This window comes from Mastomys coucha, unplaced genomic scaffold, assembly GCF_008632895.1.
Source record: "Mastomys coucha isolate ucsf_1 unplaced genomic scaffold, UCSF_Mcou_1 pScaffold14, whole genome shotgun sequence".
NCBI classification, from domain to species: domain Eukaryota; kingdom Metazoa; phylum Chordata; class Mammalia; order Rodentia; family Muridae; genus Mastomys; species Mastomys coucha.
This window is the reverse complement of record NW_022196896.1, coordinates 117,002,062-117,026,970: the sequence shown is the minus strand read 5'-3', so window position 1 is coordinate 117,026,970 and position 24,909 is coordinate 117,002,062. Positions and strand designations below refer to the sequence as shown.

The 24,909-nt window shown below is 45.2% G+C and overlaps 1 protein-coding gene across 3 annotated transcripts; it reads left to right on the top strand.

Moving 5' to 3' along the window:
• The first annotated feature begins 218 nt into the window (after nt 1–218).
• Ilkap (ILK associated serine/threonine phosphatase) lies at nt 219–24,801 on the top strand. 3 transcript variants are annotated; one of them, XM_031368423.1, is made up of 12 exons: nt 219–418; nt 8,859–8,924; nt 9,391–9,447; nt 11,787–11,906; nt 12,889–13,015; nt 15,847–15,953; nt 16,531–16,624; nt 17,842–17,929; nt 19,143–19,264; nt 22,028–22,147; nt 24,278–24,359; nt 24,549–24,801. In XM_031368423.1, the coding sequence occupies exons 1-12, from the start codon at nt 364–366 to the stop codon at nt 24,687–24,689; spliced, it is 1,179 nt and encodes a 392-aa protein (XP_031224283.1). In that variant the 5' UTR covers nt 219–363; the 3' UTR covers nt 24,690–24,801. The 3 variants fall into 3 exon arrangements, with proteins under 3 accessions (XP_031224283.1, XP_031224285.1, XP_031224284.1); XM_031368425.1 differs by lacking the exon at nt 219–418 and having other exon boundaries at nt 8,878–8,947; nt 11,787–11,896; XM_031368424.1 differs by lacking the exon at nt 219–418 and having other exon boundaries at nt 8,880–8,947.
• The last annotated feature ends 108 nt before the right edge of the window (nt 24,802–24,909 follow it).

Sequence of the window (24,909 nt, the reverse complement as noted above, 5' to 3'; positions counted from 1 at the left end):
ATCCTGCTCCCAGGCGGTCAGAAGATGCTTTGCCTGTTCGGTCGCACTGGGAACAGTAGAGAGGTGCAGACCTGCCTCTCCGGCCAAAAAGCCTGTCTGAATGTCAGGCTTGGTGCCACTGCTACCTTCTTCCAGGGGAAACGCCATAACAATTCATCACGGGACCAAAGGCCCAGGCCAAAAGCGCCTGTGCGCTTGCGCAGCGCGCCCCGCCCCGCCCCCGCGCTTAGCACTCTGGGGCGGCGGCTGCGCGGCGCGCGATTGGCAGGGTCTCCCGCGGTGAGTGACGGCGCCGCCGCCGCCGCCGCCGCTGCTGCCGCCGCCCAGGGTAGCGCGGAGCCTCCGCTCCACCGCCCCGCCGCCATGGACCTGTTCGGGGACCTGCCGGAGCCCGAGCGCGCGCCGCGGCCGTCTGCCGGTAAGCGGCGCGGGGAAGAGGGCGGCGCCGGGATGCGCTGCCTCCGCCATCTTCGCGCCACCGCCGCCTCAGCCTCGGCCTGTGCCTCCCGAGGCCGCAGCGACCGCGCGGTCCCTGTCCGGGCCTCGCGTGGCACACGCACGAAGTCCCGTGCCGAAGGGTCGGGGCATTCTGGCTTTAATTTGGGCACAGCGAGACTCCCAGCCGAATGTTCTGGTCCCGGGCCTGTGTGCGTACTGGAAACCCCGAGAACTTAACAAGTTTCGACTCCCAGTCCCTCGGTGCGGGGCGGGCGCCTGCACGGCCAATGCAGGGCGCTGTGGTTGGCTAGCCCGGGGCGGGGGAGGGGGCGTGTGCAGCCCACGTTTTGGGAACGTCTTCGGCAGGGAACAGGAAGGTGGAGAGGACCCAGCCTTTGCCTTCACAGCGTTCAGTTCCGATCGCAGATGCATAGGTTAAAAACCGTGGGAAAACGCCTAGCGTCCAGAGTAACGGAACCCGAAGACTAGTGGGAAAGACCGGGGAAGGAGGGGGCCTTTTGCGAGGGCTTCGCGAGATGGTTTTCAGAGATTCTAGACAAGGAAACAATGTTCAGAAGTGGGAGGACTCAGATCTCCAGCTTGGCAGAGTGGGACGGGCTAGCATGGAACAACGCTGGGTCTTGGGATCACGAGAAGGTATTGACCTGTTGTCTTCACGACTTACGCTTTGGTTTCTTCCCTGCCTGTGCACCTCCAGACCACTGAGATGCTTTGTAGTGTCATCTTTTTGCAGTTGCTCCTGGTAGTGGCAGCGTTCCTTACTCCCACCGACCACTCTGATGGTACAGGAGTTTCTAAGTAACTAAGGCTTTGAGTCTGTGAATTTGATTCAGCCATTCTTTTTGAAGATAACCACCGTTTCAGTTGTGAGTAAAGCTGGACTCGTACAGGCAGCCTTGCATTTGTCCCTGGAGTATAACCTGTATCTGAAAGTGCATGGACCAGAGTTTGGATTACCAGGTGTGCCTGGAAATCTGTCATCATTAGAAGTCTCTGTTATTTTTTTTATCCAAAATTATTTTAGGTCTTCCCTGTGGTCAAGGCTCTCTTGACATGACATAAAACCTTATAACTCCTTACTAAAACTTGGGACTTAGCAGATAAGTGCAGAGTGCACATCCTGGTCTCCACCACCCCACCGCACCCCAGCTCAACTTTCAACCCAGGCTGACTTCCTTGTGTGGAGGCTGTGGGGTATTTACAGTTCCCTAGGAGTGGATTTGGGAGACTACGGGCACTGTTACAACGTGTTCTTGAAGTTTTAACACAAGATGGGCTTCCAGAATTTGTGGAGCACCGAAAGCTGAGGGCTAAATACTGAAGAGATTGGAAGAATTTAGATTCAGAGTTACTGTAGCAAGCTGATAAAACATCCTTAGATAAACGTGCCCGCTCTTCCCACATAGCACCTCTAATCCCAGCACTTTACAGAGGCCTAGACAGGAGGCTCTTGAGTTCCAGGCCAGTCTGGACCATATAATGAGACTTTGTTTCAAAAAACAGCAACAGTACCAACAAAATAGTTACATATCACCCTAACAAGAGGAAATTCCATTTTAATGGCTACAAGTGTTTTGCCTGTGTATGTGTCTGCACAGCCTCTTACCTGCAGAGGCTCAGGAGGGAGTAGGATCCCTTGGAGCTGGAATACAGACCGTTGTGAGCTGCCATTTCTGTGCTGGAATTGAGCAGCCAGTGCTCTTAACTGCTGAGCCATCATCTCTAGCTCCAAGATGATGATCTAAAAAGTAATACTATCTTTTAAACATTAAATCATTAATACTATGATTTAAAAGTAATTTGCTACTGTACTGTTTACCTCTAGCTGGTGGTAGGACCTGGGAGAATGGAGCTGATAAATGAGGTTAACGTCTCATGTAATATTGCCAAGTTTATTCAGAGGTTTAAGAATCACATGAGTAAAGTGTACAATCACAAGAATAAGCTTCACTTGGCAAAAAATGTTTTTTCCATAGAGGCATATAAACATTTAATTGAATAATAGCAGCAAGCAATAACAAGTAATCTGAAATAAACTCATTCCTATCCAGCACACCTGGGAGGCACACAGAAACACATTCCAAGAACAACTGTGTGTTTTGAAGAAACTGAGGTCACAAGACTTTTGTTTTCTCACAGGCACTCAGAATTCTCCTTACAGCACTTCATTCTTGGACCATGTTCAGACACCATGCTTTGCTTTAGTAAATGGTGTAGATTGTTAAGTAGTCAGAAGGATAAGACTAAGTTGCATACTGACCTTCTCATGCATGATAGGTCAGTATAACAGATTTTCCAAAATAGTACTAGTCACTTCACATGCTACAGTAAGGTGTGTGGAAAATGGAAGTGGTTGTGTCTCCAGATCAAGTTTCGCACTGCCTTTACCTTCAGGAACTGTTGGCAAATGTGTGTAACAGTGCTGCTTCCTGCAGATGCTATGTGGAATAAAGAGAACCTGTGGTTTGGTGGAATGCATGGCCCAGGTTGGATTATATAGTCGGGGATTTGTAGATGCTGGCTGCTAACATCCCTGGGATCTGCACTGAAAGAGTGACTTCAAGGGGCAGTTGCAGTGGTTCTGTAAAAATGGGTATGGCAGAAGATGAGGCCACCAGTCAGCACAACAGGATTCCTTTGGTTTGTTTTTTTAGTATCGCATCTTATGTTCATACTCACAAGACACATTTTTATAACCTGGAAAAAGTATGTAGAACGTATGCATTTTATGTCTACAGATATTGCACTGAATTCAGGCTTCACTCCAAGACTTAAAAGATTTTGGTAGTTGAGTATATCAATTTAAAAACTGATCAATCTTTTGCAGAAAGGAATTATACTTATAAAATTTTTTTTTTTCTTTTGAGACAGGGTTTCTCAGTGTAGACCTGGCTGTCATGGAAGTCCTGTAGATGGAATTATACTTAATATCATTAGTGGAACTTATAGGTACATAATATGCTGACTTAGATTGTTTGGTTACATAGAGTGGTTCACTTGTTTGCTTGTTAGACCATTACATTCAAAACTGCTACTGGGCAGACTATAGCTAGAGCACACAGTAGAACACATACCTAGCATATAAGGCCCTGGGTCCAGAACTGGTACCAGAAAGCAAAAATAGCTGACAGTCAGCCTGAGGCTGTTACTCAATGCAAGAGCACATACTTAGCATGAAACTCTTGAGTTTAGTCCTCAGCACCTCAAATAAAACTGATGTGTTATTGTCCAGGGCTATCTGCTCACTGGAGTAACTAAAAGTATGTGTTCTAGGAGCCCGTGGGCAGACACATGTCTAATCTCAGCCACTGAGGAAGTATGTGGACATGGGCTTCTAGCCTTTACACACACTTGTATACACACCCACACAGACACATACAGCACATGCCTTCTTGTGTATTTATTTGAAAAAAAAAAGGAAATACAAACATAAAGGTTAAAATAGCAGAAGAAAACATCTAAAACTTAGTGTATATGCAATAAAAAATGTGAGTCAAAGTGAACTGAGAAAAGAACTACAATATATGTTTTGAAGTGCCTCGGACCGGAATTTCTTACGGGGGGGGGGGGGGGGGGGGGGGGGGGGTTCCCTTGTTCTGCGAGACGAGGAGTTCTGGCCAGGTGGGCACGGGATTCGGCTTTTGACAAACAGACTAGACACGAGTGGTGTAAGATCTGAGTGTATTTCTTTAAAAATGACATTAGGCTTTTACAATCATTGCAAAAGAGAAATGAAAAAATCTGGCAGCTCAACAGTTGAGGTACCTCTGAGGCTATCTGAAACATACTGGGTCTAAAACAGGAGCTATCTCTTCTGAACTGGTGCTGCATCCCCCAAGCCCAAGTGCTCTGGGCCAGGGGGACTGCGAGAGATACATGAATCTGAGTCCTAGCCCATCTAAGTTCTAGTGCTAGTCCTGCATGTGAGTCCAAGTCCTTCTTCTTCCAGTCCTAGTGCTAGACTGAAGTCAAGTAGGCAAAAAGACCCCCCACACACCAAGGTCAGCAGGGTCTCGTAGCTAGGTGTGAAACAGGAGGAAGAGGGGTGGAGCCCTCCCTGTTGAGGTATTCTTATGCTAATTCTCTGGTTCTTGCTGGAGGCAGGCAGAGGGGAATCCTGACCTAACTCTTTCAGCTAATGTCTTAGAGTGAGAGAAACCTTTCAATTACTCTCTAGTACTTAAAACATTAAACTAGGATAGTTGGAAACATTGGTGAAGGTCAGAAAGCAATGTCCGAATTTTCTCTTGTTAGCTGTAAGAAAATGATATCTTGGTGAGTTCCTAGCACACTAGTACGAGGACATATCTGGGCCACCTCTGAGTTTGGGGTGCCAGGTGACAATGCGGAGGCAGGAGACTGACTTTCCTTGAAGTTTACGCCTCAGATACCGCCTTCACGCAAAATGTGCGTGGCATTGAAGGATTAATAAAGTAATGCCTAATGATTGAAAGATGCATAGAATTATTAAAAAGACAACTCCTTAGTACATATCTTTAATCTCAGCACTTAGTAGGCAGAGGCAGGCAAATCTCTAAATTCAAGGCCAGGCTGGTCTAGGTCTATACAGCAGGTTCAGGACAGTCAGGCTACATAGTAAAACACTGTCTCAAGAAAACAAAGGACAAGAAAGTCTTATCATCATATATAATATCCAGAAGGTACAGATCCTGAGTAGATAATGGGGAGGGGGGAATGGGTGATATTAGCTGTGATTGGAAAGGCGCACAGTTCATTCTCTGTTGGTGTTATGGATCAAAGCTGCATATTGTCTGGTGGTAGCTGGTAACTATAGTTCACATAGTTTAGATTTCTGTTTATTCAAAACAGTGCAAAGTTTTGGCTAATGAAAAGTTCCATAGTATAATATGTATGACCTACATCCATTGTCTAAGGTCAAATATGGTGCTTATAACCTACAGGATATTTTTTTAAAGGATCCAGATACAAACATGTTTGACCATACTGATGATATGCAGGATGACTAAAGAGGTCCTCATGAGCCAGCCTGAGGTTGTGCTGTAGAACTGTAAGAGTAAGGCATGGTCTTGGTGAAGTCCAAGGCAGGTGCCCAGCTTGGGCCCACACTGGGAAATCCGCCAGGTGGGTTTGACTCTCCATCCACTTCTCATAGCCCACTCATCTTGGGCAGGCCTTTGGCCTTGGTGTCTAAAGCTTCCTTCTCATGGAGTAGTAACAGTACCTTGTAGGATCCTAGAGTAATCAGTTGAGTTGAAACATTTAGAGCCCTTAGTATAGTGCCTTACAACTCATTCTCAGTTGTGGCCAGTGAGATGGGAAGTAGTCTCTCTGTGTTTAATCAAGTACCTCTGGTGGTGTTCTAGAGTGAGAGAGCACAACTGCACTGTCCTTTACTGACAGTGTTGTTTGAACGCTCAGTGTGATGGCTGAAGAGGGGCTAGACTGGCCTGAAGCAAGACATCTGCTGTGAGGAGTGCCAGTGAGAACTGAAAATACACCTATTACCTATACAAAGACTTTTCATATTGGACAACAGTAGTGGAAAGACCATGCTTAGATGAGGAGGGCTGCTGCTTAGGTTGGCCTCCGTGCTGTAATTTACATGCCCCTTTCCTTAAGAGGCCGGGCCTGCTGCTGTCCTAGCCCACTGAATGAGGTGTGGCTATCCTAATTTTCTAGGGTTTTTTTGGGTTTTTCGAGACAGGGTTTCTCTGTGTAGCCCTGGCTGTCCTGGAACTCACTCCGTAGACCAGGCTGGCCTCGAACTCAGAAATCTGCTTGCCTCTTCCTCCCAAGTGCTAGGATTAAAGGTGTGCGCCACCACTGCCCAGCAATTATCTAGTTTTTAAAAGACTTATGTTATATGGGTGTTTTGCCTGTACGTGTGTACACCACATGTGTGTCTGGTGCCCCCAGAGACACATGTTGTTGGATCTCCCGGAACTGGAGTTTTGGATTGTTGTGAGCCACCATGTGGGCACTAGGAATTGAACCTAGGTCTTCTGCAAGAGGAATTTTTTTTTTTTTAAATATTTATGTGTATGAGTTCACTGTAGCTGTACAGATGGCTATGAGCCATCATGTGTGTGGCTGCTGGGAATTTCCACCCCACTCGCTCTGGCGTAATTCACTGTAGCTGTCTTCAGATGCACCAGAAGAGGGCATCAGTTCTCATTACGGGTGGTTGCTGGGATCCGAACTCAGGACCTTTGGAAGAGCAGTCAGTGCTCTTACCAGCTGAGCCATCTCACCAGCCCTGCAAGAGGGAATATTGCTGAGCTATCTCATCATCCCCCAACCAAATACAGTTTTGAGTGACAGGGGAATGGATATTTTGATTGCCAACACTTGGCGGCAGAGATGGATTTCTGAAGCAAACTGGCTATAGATGAGCCAAATGAGCAAGCTCTAGCTTCAAAAGACCCTACCTCAATATATGATTTACCTCTGTCCTACACACACACACACACACACACATACACACACACACACACACGCATGCGTGCGCGCGTGGCATGTAAGGATGCTCACATGTAGATACATATGTAAGGAGAATTGATACCTATCTCATTTTTATATGGAGAACAAATCATGATCATAAATAAACCTCTTGAAGAATATACATTTATTTAAGTGAATTGACTTAATTGAGGGTATTTTACATGTGGTCTAAGAAACAGATATTAGAACAAGGTCTATGTTGGGTCTGTGGGTGCTAAGAATTGAACCCAGATCCTCTGCAAGAGTAAAATAGGAGGTAAGCATGCTGTATAGTGGTCATTTATATCTAGCTATACATTCTAAGAACCTATGTAGATGCTAAAAACTCTGTAAAACTCTATGTTCTTCCTTGTACTTGTGTGAGAGTTTAACAGAAACTAATAATAAAATAATCATAATATACCATAATAAATATGTGTTTTGGAGGCTTGAGAGATTGGCCCAGCAGCTAAGAGCACTTGCTCTTGTAGAAGACACAGGTTCCATTCCCAGAACCTACATGGTAGCTTGTAACCATCTGCAGCTCCAATTCCAAAGGCCTTCGTTTGATCTCTGGGTATCAGGCATGCACATGGTATACAGATATATGTACAGACAAAACACTTGTACACATAAAATTAAATAAATATAATTAAAAAATTAGTGTGTGCTTTGGGGACATTTTTTTAAGTAAAACAAAAGTTGCTTGAATATAGATAGTGTAATTCTATGGCAATCACTCTGATCACCTAAATGGCTACTAATCACTAATGGTTTCTGAGGGATTCAGTGACAGGCAGCATGGAGAGAGCAAAGGTGGCCTGGATGGTGGGTAGGGGTTAGGGGTAGCACAGTTTCATTACGCTAACTTAGAATGGTGAGAACGAGTTCTTTTGATAGTTTCCCATTTAATACAGCTGGGCTGCCATTGATACTGCATAACTGACTCTGGGAAGTGTAGGAAAGGAGTCTGCTCACCCCTCACCACCAGGATGGTTTTCTCTAGTCTCTTGTGTGTCAGTTCATATGTTTAATAGTTTAAGTAGAATTCTGGAAGACTTTTAGAAGCTGGGAAGTAAAGAATGATGATTATATTTTATGTGAAAATGATGATGGGACATATGACATCTAGAATTTAATCTTCAGATTATTAGATTAGAAAGAAAAGAAAAAAAAACAGAAACATTCCTTGGCTTTCTTCTGAGGCCTGTCCACCTTCAGCTATGAGATAAGTTTTCCTCATTGACTCATATTGCTGGTGACACCAAGTTATAACAGAGTCTCTCCTGTGGCACAAGTCACCAAAATAGCATTCAGTAGTTCCCCCAGGCCTTTGACGGCCTCTGCTTCCCAGCCCTGCCTGGAGGTACAAAAGTCACCTTTTCTCTTTTTTCTTTCGGTGATTCTCTTGTGATGGGAGATTTTAGAAACGAGGGTATGTAGTGTGTAGTTCAATGGTAGAGCACACACTTAGCATGCATTCCACACTTAGTATTGGGGATAGAATAGAAAGGGGAGGAAGAACGATGGTGGCACTCACACACCTTTTACCCCAACAGTCAGGAGGCAGAGGCAGGAGCATCTCTGTGAGTGTGAGATCAGCTTGGTCTTCATTGTGAGTTTCAGGCCAGGGCTTTATTGTAAGACCCCTGACTGCCCCCCCCCACAAAAGAAAAAAAGCCAAATATGTTTTAAATTTAGCATCTGCTAGGATATCCTTTCATTGTTTTTATGTTGACTGTGACTGTTGGAAACAGGCCTTTTATAGTGAGTAGCTGTCCTGAAGACATTTTTTTAAAAATATGTCTGCTTAACAGAAAAGAGAAAATTTAACTCAAAGCAACATAGTTCATAGCAGGAGTGGGCCCAGGTGTGCTCCCTGTAGAAGTTTATCCTGGGTGACCATCTGCTCTCTAAAAATTGTTTTTCTGTTTTAGGAAAAGAAGCACAGGAAGGAGCCGTGCTCTTTGAGGACCTGCCCCCGGCCAGCAGTACTGACTCAGGTACAGTCTTCAGGCTTTCCCAGGTGTGTGTCAATGTCTCCTCATCCTGGGATTGTAGTTGTCTCAATCTTTCTCCCTTTCCCCCATTTTTAACACAGATGTTTTAGGTGTTGGCTGTCTTTAAGGTTTGAACCCATGGCCTCAGGTAAGGCAGAAAGACCTGCAGTATGCAGCCCTGAGAAGTGCTGCATAAACAGGACGAGCCTTTGCTCTGCTTCAGTTCAGTGTGTTACTAGTTGAAGTGAAATTCAGCTCATTTAAGACAGAATTTCTATTTTCTCTGAAATCATAGGACTTTACAATAGGTTCCGGATATATTATTCCCTGCAGACTGAGTTGCACTGGATTGACACAAGTTCTGAATTTGTCTCAATAAGCTGCTGTATAGGTGTCCTGGTGGGATGGATTCTGAAACTGAAGCCTGGTTTGTCATCTTGGACTCACTCTGGGTTTTTCTGTGTTTCAGGATCTGGGGGACCTTTACTCTTTGATGATCTTCCACCTGCTGCCAGTGGCAATTCAGGTAGGCAAACAATTTTGAGGTGTGGCTGGAGATAATCCTTACTTTGCACAGTAAGGATTGTATGTAAACTGTGTGCACAGGTTTTAGCAGGATTTTGAATGACATTAAAGTATAGTACAGATAAGGTCTATTAAAATTGAACAGACACTCTCAGATAGAAGCAGAGACTAGAGACTTCAGTATTATATCAGCCATTTTGTTCTTGTCCTTAACTTTGCCTTCACTTGCTAGGCTGATTTTTTTTATTTTTTATTTATTTATTTTTTTTAAGATTTATTTACTTATTATATGTAAGTACACTGTAGCTGTCTTCAGACACTCCAGAAGAGGGTGTCAGATCTTGTTATGGATGGTTGTGAGCCACCATGTGATTGCTGGGATTTGAACTCAGGACCTTTAGAAGAGCAGTTGGTGCTCTTAACCACTGAGCCATCTCTCCATCCCTGGGTTGATTTTTTTAAGCTTTGAGATCCAGGCATGTGGCTCCTGCCTGCAATCTCTATTCAGAAGGCTAAAGCAAAAGTAATTTGAGTTCCAGACTAGCCTGGGCTACATAATGAGACCATGTCTCAAAATAATAACAATCACTTAAAAGGTTAGAAATTCACTCTGAACTGAAACTCTGATTTGCCTTGTGTGCCCCTCCCACCCCCAATGTTTTGGTTTGTGGCAGAAGGGAAGAGTGATAGGTATACTGTTATGTTATAGATGCAGACTAATTATTCCATCTAATTGACAGCCTCTTACGTGGAGTTGCTGTGTGGGAACTGGGGAGAGGTTGCAGGTGGTCCTATTTTTTGTGGTTAAAAGTTCCATTTGTTACCAAATAGAACATTTACTACTTTTCCAAATCGGTTTTTTTTTTTTTTAAATCCCTGTGAAATCAGTAGGATTGCTTTAAGGAAAAAAAAGGCATTTAATTGTCTTCTATGAGAATCCCAAAGTTTTCAGGTCTAGGGACTCATATCAAAAACTGCGGCATGCTCATATCAGTCATCCTTGAAAACTTTTCTAATAAAGTCAGTGCTCTTAGTTATATGAGGGTTAATATGCAAATCAAGTGGTTTTGTAGCTTTAACTTTAAAATAATTCAGCCTGGCTACTTGTTACTCATTAGAAGGCTTACAGAGCATATATCATCTGGTCCTCAGTATTTTGGATTTCTTGGAAAACTGATTCTTCTCAAGAGGGCAGGTAGTTTGTGAGAGTTGACCATGTGCTAGTCTGCAAGACAGGTCCTAATGAAGAGTCTTTAAAAGCCAGGCAGTGGTGGTGCGCCTTTTATCCCAGCACTTGGGAGACAGAGGCAGATTTCTGAGTTCAAGGCCAGCCTGGTCTACAGAGTGAGTTCCAGGACAGCCAGGGCTACACAGAGAAACCCTGTCTTGACAAACAAACAAATAAACAAAAACCTAGAGGTTGTTAATAGCAGTGTACTTCTATTTTACAATTGGAAAGGAAAACTGGAGCCCAAACAACAAGCAGCATGATGCTGATAAAGAGATATTAAGGAGACTTCTAAACGCCATGACATTTTCTCATTAAGTTGCTCCTTTTTATTCGGCCTGTCATGCATTTTGTAATGCCATTGTGGATATGTTCTTTTCAAGGAGATGAATCTCAGCACAGAGCTTTTTCTTCTTTTTGCTAACAAGTAGGTTGAATGAATGGCTACAGAGAGCACTTATGGACATTTGATGTAACAGGCACCACAGTAGATGGCTTGTTTCTTGTGCCTATCGATGTTCACACAGTCTCGGGAGAAGTCTCGGGAGATGGTATACTCTCACCATGTTATGAAGACACTGTGGCTGGAAGATTAGAAACTGAAGCTAGACTTTTTGGTCTCCAAACACATGAGTACTGCTGGAGCAACTAGATTTGCTTGACACAGAGGTAGAGGCAGCTCCAGCAGCGCTCTGCGCTTTTCACGTAGAGCTTGCCTTTTAACCTCATTTTAAGCCTTTTAGGAGTGTGTTGTTCATTTGGACTTGTTCAGGAACATACAAGTTTGCTGCAGCTTTTGGAAATGTCCCTGTTAGTCACTAAGGGTCTATGGATGTAGTACATCATGAATATGCTACAGACTAGATTTAAGTTTGTATACAAAGTTCTGCTACTGAGAAATCTCCTGGGCAGAGACTCTTAGGTTCTTGATTCTGCCTGGATATTGCCCTGTCTTCTCTATCTTTCTAACCAGAAGTTCTAGGCTGGGCACTGTATGTGCTGGTCCTTGCCTAAAGTGCATTCATGTCTCTAGGCTAGAATGGATGGAGCTTGGTCTGCTGTCAACTCTGCAGTCTATAGCTGTTTCTGTCTGGCCTTTACTTCATTTCTAGGTTCTCTTGCCACATCGGGTTCCCAGGTGGTGAAGAATGAAGGGAAAGGAGCAAAGAGGAAAGCCCCTGAGGAAGAGAAGAATGGCGGTGAAGAGCTTGTGGAAAAGAAAGTTTGTAAAGGTTTTCAGACAGTTTGAAAACAAATGTATCAGATCTTATACCTTAACTATCCCAGAGCAAAGCCAGTGTCAGCATCTGACTGTAGCACTTCTCTGAGTGTAAGAAGCAGGCTTGACCCACTTTGCAAATGATATGTAAGACTGCCTTTGCTTTTCATATACTTGCCTGAGCTGACAGGAAGCCATAATGTCCCTCAGCATTGAAAAGGACGGCTGTTCTTTCTTAGTCCTCTTCAGACATGGTTCACTTTTGACCACCATTGTTTCTGACTACCAGGCTTTGTTTACAAACTCTTGATTAGCTTTGACTAAGAGAAACAGCTGTAGACTTCCCTTTCTGTACTGATGAGAGAAATGACTGAAAACTTCCACTTCTACAAATAATTGCCTCAGTGAGAGCAGAGTGCTGCTGGGACATGGCCTAAGGCATCTCTTCTAGAAGTGCCCCAGCTCCGTGGAGAACTTACACTAGGCAGCCCCTGAGTGCGACAGCATATTCTATGCTACAGCAGACTCCCTGCCCTTTCACTTCTCAGTCGGAAGGAGAGTGGCTCTTACCACGGTTGGCAGCCTAGAGCATACAGATACATACTGGGTCTCCAGCAGCATAGTTGGCAACTCTACTGATTGGAAGTTTTTAGAAATGGGAGTTTTTATATCATCATTAAATTGTCACCAGATTAAATTTCTCCTTGGGGATCTTTTTTCCCTGATCCTTAGTCCTACCTTTGTGTGAGACAGCACTTCCTTGACTCTGATCTCCTTAGGTGGAGCTCACATGTCTGTCACAGCTCCAGTTTTTCTAGCAGAACTCTGAATTGTGGCTACAGGGAAATGCCTGGAGGGAATATTGCTTATTTGTACCACGGTGATATTGCTGAGCAAGGCTGCCATAGTATCTCTTATTTGCTCTGGGACTAGGGCATCTTATGCTGTAGCATAAGGCACAGTTTTGTATTGGCTTTTTGTTTTTTTTTCCTCAGCCTCTTCGGTGATCTTTGGTCTGAAAGGCTATGTGGCAGAGCGGAAGGGTGAGAGGGAGGAGATGCAGGATGCCCATGTCATCCTGAATGATATCACTCAGGAGTGTAATCCTCCATCATCTCTCATGTGAGTGTTTACATTCTAGCAAGCTTGATGAATGTTCATTTCTCCTCTGTTCTAAGGCTTGGACTGTGTGAAGATGCTTCTTCAAGAAAGACTGGTGCCATGAGTAACCTGCCTTTTTCATCAGTGGATCTTAGAGGGGAGAATATTTTTGAGATAGTTGTTACTATCTGAGGATATTTTTGTGTCGCAGTGGAGCAGGCCGTGGCTATTGGTATTTGGTGGGTAGAGACAAGAATATTGCTAAACACGGGACTGCCCCTCAGCAAAGATTTGACCAGCCTAAACTTCCTCGGGGTTGCACCTGAGTGTGGCTGAGTGAGAACTGCCTTCCCTGCGATGGACTTCATGTAGTGTACTCTCACAGAGACTGATCAGCTTCGGGCTGAGTGCTGTCACTCTGTGTCCTAGAGAGTGGATGGATTGAAAGCTGCTGAGTAAAGTCTGCAGGAAGTGTGAGTGTGGTGGTACATGCTTGTCATCCTATCCTGACTCCCAGCACTCAGTGGATGTTGAGTTCTTGGAAAGCCTTAGAACTACCAAAAAGGCTCTGCCTCCCTCCAGAACAGACCCAGCAGAGCCTTTGGCATTGGGAGAGGCTGTACAGACAGATAGTAAGGGCCCGGGAAGACCAAAATAGTCAAAATGACCTGGAAGAAAAAAGAAAGCGGTACACACATGGAACTAAAGCCTCAGATCAGTTCTCAGACCCAGAAGAAACAAGCAGACAGTAGCACATTGCATGACGCCCAACATCCTTTTATATACATTGCATAGTTATATATTTCATCTGTAATTTCTATAATTGAGAATTGCATAATGTGCATGTTGTGATTTTCCCTGACACTAGTTGTTCATTAACATACAGTGTGCTAACAGCTCCCATCCAGCATCATTATGGCTGCTGCAGAGCCAACAATCATGACAGGACAAGAACATGGTGGGTTCAAAGCCAGGAAAGAGCCTTAAGAAGTATCCCCAGATAACACCAGTTGCACAGTGACAGGTTCCAAGTTGTAAGCCAGATGAGACTTGTTTTCTCATGGCTCATAATGTCTTATAAGATAGATAGTAAGGGCCCAGAAAAACCAAAATAGTCAAAATGGCCTGGAAGAAAGAAAGTGGTGCAAACGTGGAACCGCTCTTACTGATCAAAGGAATGCAAAGAAGTTTGAAAAAAAAGTTGATCTTAACCCTAAATGTCATTTCTCATAGTTTTCTTTCTGATGCAGTTTTTAAAGTAAAATTATTATGTGCATTTATGATGGAGGTGGAAGGTACATACATGACATGGTGCCTGTGTAGTTGTCAGTGGATAATTTTGTGTGGTTGGTTTTCTCTATCCACCATTGCATGGGTACCAGGAATTGACCAGACTTTTTACCCGGCTACCCATCTATTATTTTTTGGAGGCATGGTAGCACTATGTAACCTTAGGTGGCTCAATATGTAGACTAAGCTGCACTTGAACTCACAGAGATCCACCTGCCTCTGCCTCCCAGGTGCTGGGATTAAAGCCGTGTGCTACCACATCTGCCTCCAATTTTTTTTTTTTTTGGTTTTTCAAGACAGGGTTTCTCTGTATATCCCTTGCTGTCCTGGAATTCACTCTGGAGACCTGGCTAGCCTCGAATTCAGAAATCCGCCTGTCTCTGCCACCCAAGTGCTGGGATTAAAGATGTGTGCCACTACCGCCCAGCTTTGCCTCCAATTTTTTTAATGGCTTTTACCATTTATGTGGGTTTCTGACAAAAGTTGGTAGGAAATAGCAATAAGAAAATCAGCATAAGCTTTGAAGATAAATATTAATCAACACTTAAACAACAATCCTGGAACTTCTCCCTTTTTTTTTTTTTAAGATTTATTTATTATTATAATTAAGTACACTGTAGCTGTCTTCAGACACACCAGAAGAGGGTGTCAGGCCTCATTATGGGTGGTTGTGAGCCACCATGTGGTTGTTGGGATTTGAACTCAGGACCTTTGGTAGAGCAGTCAGTGCTCTTACCCTCTGAGCCATCTCACCAGCCCTTCTCCCTTGTTCTTATGAACATTTTTGACAAGAGTCTTGGATGAGTAATGTTTTTCATTTGTTTAACAAAGACTGATTTAAATGGGATAAAAGTTCTGAATTCTAATTTCACTGAGAAATTATATAGCTTAGTTTATAAATTTTATTTATTTTATGTGTCTAAATTTTTACCTTCATGTATGTATATGCACCACATGCATGCTTGGTTTCCAGAGAGGTCAGAAGAGGGCTTTGAATTTTTTCTGGAACTGGAGTAATGGATGCTGGTAACTGAACCTGGGTCTTCTGTAAGAGCAGTAAGTGCTGTTAACTACTGAGCCATCTCTTCAGTCCTCTTAGTTTTTAAGATAGGGTCTTAAGATAGGGTCTCCCTCAGTAGGCCAGGCAGATCTTGAACTCACAATTTTAGCATTTCTCATGCCCCAGCCTCCTATGATCTGGGATAGCAGGTGTGAGCTACTATACTGGACTCAAATTTGAGTTTCTAACAATTAGAATGGATGAAACTTACTTAAATCTCTTAAATACCTTTCTCCACATGTCAGTGTGACTGATGACCTCAACATGTGAATTTCATGTTCATTGCTTGAGGTGAGACTTCAAAGCTTTAATGAAGCTTCCTGTGGTGAAATTACCTACGTGTAATCTCAACACACCTGCGCAGGGGCACAAAGGTCTATAATTGGAGGCCAGACTGGGCTAAATATGGAGCTCCCATCTTAAAACTCAGTAAAGCAAGGGTCAGTGAAGGGGTGTGGTCATTGTTTTAAAAATATAATTAACTTTTAATTTGTTCTTCTAGTACTCGGGTTTCATACTTTGCTGTGTTTGATGGACATGGAGGGATTCGAGCCTCGAAATTTGCTGCACAGAATTTGCACCAGAACTTAATCAGGAAGTTTCCTAAAGGTGAGCGTGAGGCCTGAATCTGTGGACAGTGGACTTGCCTCTGTAGTTTGCATGGCTGGCTCTGTCAGATTGGGTTTCTGCTTCGGCAGAAAGTCGTTGGTGGGTTTGGGATATTGCACAGTTGATAGTTTACCTGAATAGCATGCATGAGGCCCTGATTCAACCCTCAGGACCATGTAGACTGGGTATTATGGTTCATGAGGCAGATCAGGTCAGAAATCATTTTCAGCTGCACAGTGAATTTGCAGCCAGCCTGAGCTACATAAGACACTGTCACCAAAAAAAAAAAAAAAAAGTCTTTGGCTTTTAAACTTAGGGGTCCGAAGAGGATGTGTGATTAAAGCATCATTTCTTAGCTTCTTGTTAAGTGTCTGGAATATGGTTAGTGTCTTGTCTGCCTCCATGCTGGGGAAACCAGTACAACTGAGTTTTCATGGCGCTCCTACAGGTGAGGAAATAGATTGTTGACAAGGACATGCTTAGAAAAAAGTTTATATGTGAAAACAACCAACAGAACCAGAGTGGGCAGCAGCCTTCTCCTTTTGAAAGATGACTCTGTTTGACCCTTCTCTACCAGGAGATGTAATCAGTGTGGAGAAGACGGTAAAGAGGTGCCTGCTAGATACTTTTAAGCACACGGATGAAGAATTCCTGAAACAGGCTTCAAGCCAGTGAGTATAACTCCATGCAGAATGCTCAATGCGTGGTGTTTTCCTGAGCACTTCAGGTCTTGTGATAGTGTTTAGCACAATGCTTTCTGTCTCAGGAGTACCCAGCACCATGTGTGAGCTCTTACAACCATTAATTAAGAAGGATGTGGAGCCAGTGGGAAGCCAGTCAGGATGATTGCCACTAATTCTCTTGCTCTGAGTTCAATTCCATAGGGGTAAAAGGAGATACTCCCTCCACACACATGCACAGCATGTACACACATACCATGTACACACATACAATAATATTCTTTTAAGTAAATAAATTTTAAAAAGCAGAAAAAAATGATTTTTAGAAAAATGTTTGTTGGAGCCGTAGAGATGGTTCAGTGGTTAAGAAGTACAGGTTGCTCTTCCAGAGGACCCAGCTTCAGTTTCTCACACTGCCATGGTGGCTCACAGTTTCCCCCAACTCCAGTTCCAAGGGATCTAATGTCCTCTTCTGGTCTCCAGGAGCAGCAGGTATGCACTTGAATAAATGCAGGCAAGACACTCATACATATAAGAAGGGGGGAAAAAAGATGTGTGTATCTTTGCATCACAGTAATGAAAGCCCTTGACTTGGGGTATGTTAGGGAGAATTGTTTGGTGTTTGTTTTTAGTTTTGAGAGAGGGTTTTACTGTGTATCCCTGGCTGGCCTCAAACTGAAAAGTTCTGCCTGCCTCTGGAGAGAACCAAAGGTGTGTGTGGCCCCTCTACACCCAAAATAAAGAGCTTTGTTTCAGCTTACTGTTCTGGACTTGAGGCACAGCATAGTGCAGCCCAGTTAGTTTGGCCCTTTGATTCGAGTGGCATATCATGGTGTCAGTGAGTATTAGCATGTGTGCTCATCTCTGAGCCAGACAGCAAGAGATGGGGAAAATGGGCCCGAGTCCCACAGCCCCCTTGAAGGGATTTGCAGTAAGATCCCACAGCTCCTCATGTGGAACTTTCACAGTGACCTAAGATCTCTCGAATGGTCCCATCTCCTAGAGGGTCCACAGTACTTCCTAATAGTGTCACCATGGGATCCCAACCTTGACATAAGAGCAACTGGGGACACTACCCTTATCCAAACTGTGGAGTAGTTCAAAGGATACAATCTGTTTTAGCCTGGCAGACTTGCTGCTTAGCTCTATAAGTTAGTCTCTGGGCATTCGCCAGTAGTGGTGACTGCGTTTCTGATGTGTTTCCCCAGGAAGCCTGCCTGGAAAGACGGGTCCACTGCCACGTGTGTCCTGGCTGTGGACAACATCCTGTATATCGCCAACCTTGGAGATAGTCGGGTATGTGGCTCTGAGCCACCTGCTTAGGTGACAGCATGTCTCAAGGAGAGAACTTCAAGTTAAAGTGGTGGTGGCTGGTTGGGCCTTCTAGTGGGGTTGCAAAGAGTGTTCCAGTGTGCACCTGGGAAGGAATCAACAGCTGAGCAAGGGCAGTCTGTTCTCCCAGAGGACCCTGAGCTGTCTGTTTTAACACGGAGATTCTCTCCCCCCGCCCCTCAATAGGGTTTTTGTTTAGTTGTTTTGTTTTGGCATACTGTTAAGTGATGCTGTGGTTTGGAATGAAATCTGTGTGTGAGTAACTTAGATCTTCGTTTTTCTGACCTGGTTGGTATTGAATGAAAGTATTAATTCCACCTTTCCAAGGCGTTTTGACTGCACAGAGTAGCTTAAAAGCTGTGAAAGGGAAGTCCAAGGCCAAGCACATCTGCAGCACAGGACCCTAGGGTCAGACAGGTCAGGTGGTGTAGGGAGTGGCCTTATGTTCAAGCATGCTGCTTTTCCACCCAGCCCTGTGTCCTTCAGTTGCCAGTGACCACTCACACTAAGCAGCCTCTACAATTCCTCCAGTGCTTAGGGCTGGTACTCATCACTAGGAATGCAGCTGTAAACTGAGGTGACAGCCTGTCCTCGGGATGTCCCTAGGAGCCTCTGTAGACAAGTTCTTGTATATAAGTATATACGTTCTTGAACAAGTGACTCAAACCAGGAGGAAAAATATGTCATTTCCCCCTCCCCCAAATTCTTCAAACCCAGGCCCAGTATGAACCCTGGTTCTTCATGTGACTTTAGGCAAATACTCCTGGGCTTCAGTGTCCTCTGTGAAACACAGTAACCATGGTCATGGGAGCACACAGGGAGTGGTGTGTGCTTGCCCATATCCTCACCTCTCGTAGATAAACTTACAGACTTCTGACTTTGGCCATGTTATTTGTTAAATGCCTCCCGTCTTTGTCACTGATGCCACCAACAATGGCCATTTGAGAGATTGGCTACAGTCAGCCAGTAAGGCTTATGCCACAATTGATACCAAAACTGGGGATTTCTCACCCTGAGAATGAGAACAACTTTCCTATTTGCTATTTCTTTGATGCTGGATTCTCTGAGCTTCTGTATGTCGCAGGCAGCTGAGTGTGACGTCACTGCAAGTCTCCCTTCTACTGAGAGTCCTAGATGCTGCTCACTGAAGTCCAGGCTTTGTGGTCTGTCTTCCCAGGCAATCCTGTGTCGATATAATGAGGAAAGTCAAAAACACGCAGCCTTAAGCCTCAGCAAAGAGCACAACCCAACTCAGTATGAGGAGCGCATGAGGATACAGAAGGCCGGAGGGAACGTCAGGTACCAGGGCATATGGGAGTCCCGGGACTCAGGACAAATGTGCATAGTAAGGTCCATCCTGAGGTCTGGCAGTGCACATGGATAACTTAGCTCATCTGTGCCTCAGTAAAGGTAGAAAGTGCCTGGCTGAACAGAAAGACAGAACCTGTCTCAAGTCAATACTTACCACCCAACTATTTTCGGTGTGTCTGTGAAGCTTCTCACACTGTCCTTGTTTGGTTTTTGTGCAGGGTCTCATCTAGCCCCGGCTGGCCTCACCTCGGTCTATAGCCAAAGCTGGCCTTACACTTCTGATTTTCCTGCCTCCGGCTCCTCACTTCTGGAATTATTGGCCTGCCTTAGCATGCCCAGTTTATATACTGCCCTCTGTGGCACTGAATGAATTAGAGTTTCCAGAGAGAAAATCTTTGGTGGTTAGTAGACCAGAGTTAGGTATGGGAATACTTGTAGTTTCAGGTACTTAGGAGGCTGAGGCAGGAGGATATTTCAGTTCAGGAGTTCAAGGTCCACCTGTGCAGTGTGGTCAGGCACTCTCTCAAAACTCAGTTTATACAGGGAGGCCTTCAGAGTGTGCTGTTGTTGACACAGAGGGCTGGGTCTGGCTGCTCTGCTGCCTCAGTCACTCAGCACTGTCTTCAGAAGCCATGTGACCAGAGGCTAAATGTGACCACAAACGTCTTCTGGTTCTTTCAATAATTTGTCCTCTAAGTTTTTTTGTTCTGTTGGAGATAAATGGTCAAGAATCTCCTTTTAGCTAAGCTCCTGTGATGTTTTGAAGTTGAAGTTTGAAGGCTTTCTCTTCTTAAGTTGTCGGAGAGCTGGGAGGCTTTGTGCACTGCTGCTGAGGATTGAGAGGCAGCCACTGTGGAGACTGCACTTCTTCCAGGATGCATGGGCTCACACAGGATCAGATTCCTGCACAACAGCACTTCCTAAACCTTGGGTCATGATCCCTTTGGGCTGTTGAACGGCCCTTTCAGAGGGGTCGAATATCAGATGTTTGCATTAGGGCTCATAACAGTATCAAAATCAGTTATGAAGTACCAACAAAATAATTTTATGACTGGGCGTCACCACAACCTGAGGAACTGTACTAAAAGGCTCTCAACATTAGGAGGGTTGAGAACCATTGCTACAGCACCTTAACAGTAGCCACAAGGGGGCAGCATTGTGGTGTCCATTGACAGATGACATAAAGACTAGCCTGTTAGTGCGCATTCATTACAATGAAGGCAGTGTGCAGCAGGGCTTCATCTGGGAACATAAAGAGAGGTTTGCTTTTCTTTCACAAGGAAGGGTCCAGCCTGGCAGGCTTTCTGAAGACACTGACCTGGCAGTCCATCAGCATCGTGCACCTGGGACTGAGCTAAGTACTAGTGTCATGGTCCTTGGGGACCAGAGCTTATAGCTATATCTAACTAGTGTTCACACACTGGCTTTGGGCTGCTGTTCTCCAGGGTGGAGCGTTCTTCCCCTCTTCCCACATGCTAAAGGAGTCAGTGGTTGCCTACTTTCTTCAGGAGCCAGATGAGACCCAGACCCAGGAAGAGCAGGAGGCTTAGCTTTTGAGAAGTGGAGTAGGAAGGCTCTACACATTTCTAAGATCTGAGAGCTGCAGAAGGGGTTCTCTCATGGCTCTTAAGTTTGGGGCAGCTTCCTATATGGGTGCTCCCAAGCCAAGTACCACTGCTGTTCCTGCAATACTGCTCCTAGGCACTTCCATTACTCCAGCTCTGTTTAATAATTTGTATTCTAGAATGCTGTTTTCCCCAGGAGCCAGCAGAAATCTTTAGGGATTAAAAAACATACATTCAAGGCGGCTGAACTGAGTCACTGGCGGTGACTGGAATTAAGGCTGGGCTCAGTCCTGCCTCCAGAACCGTAGCACCAGCTCAGGAGGAACTTCCTGTCCCACCTATCTCTCTGTATAGCTTCTCATTTGTGACTTAGGAACCTCAAGGCTGCTAAACCTCCACACTGCTTTGGCATTTAGTAAGTCTTAAAAATGATGTCAGAGTTCAGGGAGTCTATATGAGAGCCTGGGCTAGCATGGTTCTTGGGGCAGTGGCACTCCACACTGGTTCTCTGTGATCATAGTGTCTGCCTAAGGTACCTCTTCTATTTACAAGTCATCTGTTTTTTCCTTCACTAAAAAGTTTGAGTGAGAGAGATTGTAGCCCTGCTGATGTGAATGTGCTTCAGCAGCTAGGAGTCATAGCGGTAGACAGCCTCTGAGCCTAGCTTCAACAGTTAGGATGCGTACCACCCGCTTTCCTGGCCATCTTAACAGAGGCTGTGTGTGTAGTCTTTAAGGGGCTTAGGACTCATACTGTCTTGTCAGAATAACTGGGCATGGGAAATTGGGGAAGGGGTACAGGCATTGTGGTAAGATTCACTGCTGAGTCCATCAGCAGTTAGGTTGGATGGTGCCCATTGTTGCTGCCAGTGTATAGCTGTGTAGTCCCCATCCTGGAGGGTTGCAAGACCTGAATGACCAGGTTTGTATCTGTGCCTCACCTGAGATAAAGAAATGTTAGGATAGCTGAGTGGTGGTGGTGAATGCCTTTGATCCCAGCACTCAGGATGGAGGCATGTGGACCTCTTGAGAGGACAGCCAGGACTACACAAAGAAGCCCTGTCTCAAAAAAACTAAACAAAAAGAAATGTCAGACTCAGCTATCGTGGCCTCTCAGTTTCTGCTTTCAGGGACCTGTGACCAGTCAAGTGAGAGTCTGACAGTCTGACTTATTCCCCTCATTTTAGAGATGGGCGTGTCTTGGGCGTGCTGGAGGTATCTCGCTCCATTGGAGATGGGCAGTACAAGCGTTGTGGGGTCACATCTGTGCCTGATATCAGACGCTGCCAGCTGACTCCCAATGACAGGTAAAAGCAAATGGTCACCAAAAGTGTGGGTATACACAGACAGGGACTCATTTCTCTTGCTGACTTTCCTTCAATCTGTGTTTGCATTTGCTGGGGGAAGTTGGGGGGGGTGTAGTGTGCCTGGCCCTGTGGTACAGAGACAGACACCTGTGGGTTCTGGTTTCATGGAGTCCATGGTGGTCAGGAAGCAAATGAGATAGATGCTTGCTTTATCACAGGAGTGTAGGAGTTGTGCAGGAGGATTTAGTGTTGGGGAGAGACATCCATTCCAGAGGGACTATCCAGACCATATCAGCTCATCCAAGTATAATGTGAAACAGCCAGGCCTGTGCTAGCAGTGGTGGCTAGGGATTGGTGGATGGAGGGGAAAGTGGGAAGAAGTTCTGGGGACAGATTGAGCAGAATCTGTGGGGTTGCCAGGGTATTTGAGTTTTAGTTTATAAATGTATAAAATCATAGGATCAAGGCCTAAGTGGCTGAGAAAGAGACTTCTGTTGCAGGTAGATCAAGACCAGGCACAGGCTTGTGAGGGTAGTCCAGGGAACCTAGCAAGAGTGGCTACGGGCAACAGCTCTCCTGACCTAGCAGGATGGGGAAGGCCAAGCCAAACTATGAGCAGAAGGAATGGAAGGAGCTCAGGAAAACAGAACTGAGCTTAAGGGGGGTGGGTGGCAGAGCGTAGAGGCCATGGCAGCCTCTAGGCACAGCCCCTAGGCCTGCAGGGAGGAGCCATGCTCTGAAACCTGCCTGCCTAGGCCACATTCTCAGTTATCCTGGGGTCTTGGAGTGTGTTTCTGGAGGTTTCTTATAGGGTTAATGGCATTCTCTGCCCTAGATTAGGACAGGCTGTCTGCCTGGGCTCTTCTGTGCTCTCATAGCATGGCACCATAAGGACAACTATGACAGCAGTGTGTAGTGACAGTGCTGTGCTAAGCACATGTCTGTGTGATTAACTATTCTGAGTCTGACTGAAAAATACTGGAAAGAGTAACCTGCTTAGACTTGTCCCCACCATGTCTCAACCTCAGGTTGTGTGCTCACAAAATATGGCTAGGTATGTGCCCTGCCAGAAAATGGAGGCTCTAGACAGGCTAAGAAACAAAAGCAGGTAGCTATTTTTTTTAAGTCAGGCCAAGGGAGCAGTGGCTTTCACAACAAAACATAGATGCTCAGAGGCTTCCTCTGGACATCTCAGGAACAGTGAGCTGTGTTCAGACCAGAAAGTGGGGGTACCACTCTGAGATCTCAGACCCTCAGTGAAGCACCACCAACAATGGATGCTTCCCAAGGGTGCTTGCTCTTAGCTCTCCATCCGAGTTCACTACACACCTGCTGCCATGGTGGTCCCTACGGTACCAGAGTGCAGCATCTCATTCTGAGATCTCTGTGAGTCTACTTGGGTGGGGAAAACGTCCCTCTTGTGGTAGACAGCTTCCCTCCTTAAACCACAACTCACTTTAAAGAGCTTCAACTTCCTTACACAAATTCTATTGCTTTAAAATTTTTCTTAGCCATTAAGTTGTTGGACAGGCACAGTGCTACTGGATTGGTTTTGAGGATTTTGCTTAATTTGGTTTTTTAATTAATTAGTTAATTAATTAATTTTTTATGTGCATTGATGTTTTGCCTGCAATATGTCTGTGTGAGGGTGTCAGATCCTGGAGTTACAATTGTGAGCTGCCAAGTGGGTGCTGGGAATTGAACCTGGGTTCTCTGTAAGATCAGTCAGTACTCCCAACTACTGAGCCATCTCTCCAGCCCCTTGTTTTACTTTTTGAGACAATGTCTCACTATATATACCAGGCTGGCCTTGAGATCCTCCTGCCTCTGCCAGCTGAGCACTGGAACTAAAGGCTTCCCAATCAAGCCTGGTTGGTTTGGGTCTTTTGAGACAACATATCCTGTAGCCCTACTGGAGTCAAACTTGCTGTGTAGCCAGAATGACCCTCTCTTTACCTCCAGAGGACTGAGATTACACATATGTGTGCCATTATTCTTTTTATTTTGGGGGTTCTGAGTGGACCAGGGTTTTCCTAACACTGGGCAGCCAGCCACTCCTCACTGAACTCTCAGGTCACCTTTTGTTCAGGAGCTTGTGGCTGAGACCCTTCTTTCTTCCTTGTATCTTAGGTTCATTTTGCTGGCTTGCGACGGGCTCTTCAAGGTCTTTACCCCAGAAGAAGCTGTGAACTTCATCTTGTCCTGCCTTGAGGTGAGACATCTTAGAGGGTGTGCCACTTGTCTCAGCTGCTTTGTTTCCATAGCCCCGTGATCCCTGTGTCAAGAGTAATCTATGGCTCTGTCAGCATAAGCCCTGTTGTGGAGCTCACCGGTCACTGTCCTGCCAGCCTGTGCTAGGGACAGGCTGGTGCCGTTTACTCAGATCCCATCCCTTTGGTAGGATGACAAGATCCAGACCCGAGAAGGGAAGCCTGCTGTTGATGCCCGCTATGAAGCTGCATGCAACAGGCTGGCTAACAAGGCAGTGCAGCGGGGCTCGGCAGACAACGTGACGGTGATGGTGGTGAGGATAGGACACTGAGGCCAGCACACTGACTGTGCTCTTCACTTGCAGGTTCAGTTTGTTTGTGCACGCTGTGTACTCCTGTGGGACTTCCATGGTTGTAAATAAAGGTTTCTTTTTTTCCTAGTTATTTGAGTGACTGGTCCTGGTTAACTGTGTTTGCTTTAGAATGTGCTCTGAGTCTGTCCTTGCAGAACCATCATGGGCATCTTGGACAAGCTCATGATGACCTGTTAGT

Excerpts from the sequence above, each read along its gene's own strand:
- Ilkap (XM_031368423.1), top strand. The coding sequence starts at position 364 with ATGGACCTGTTCGGGGACCTGCCGGAGCCCGAGCGCGCGCCGCGGCCG. Across the intron at positions 17,930-19,142 it reads CCAACCTTGGAGATAGTCGG|GCAATCCTGTGTCGATATAA; the intron begins GTATGTGGCTCT and ends CTGTCTTCCCAG. Across the intron at positions 19,265-22,027 it reads AAGGCCGGAGGGAACGTCAG|AGATGGGCGTGTCTTGGGCG; the intron begins GTACCAGGGCAT and ends CCCTCATTTTAG.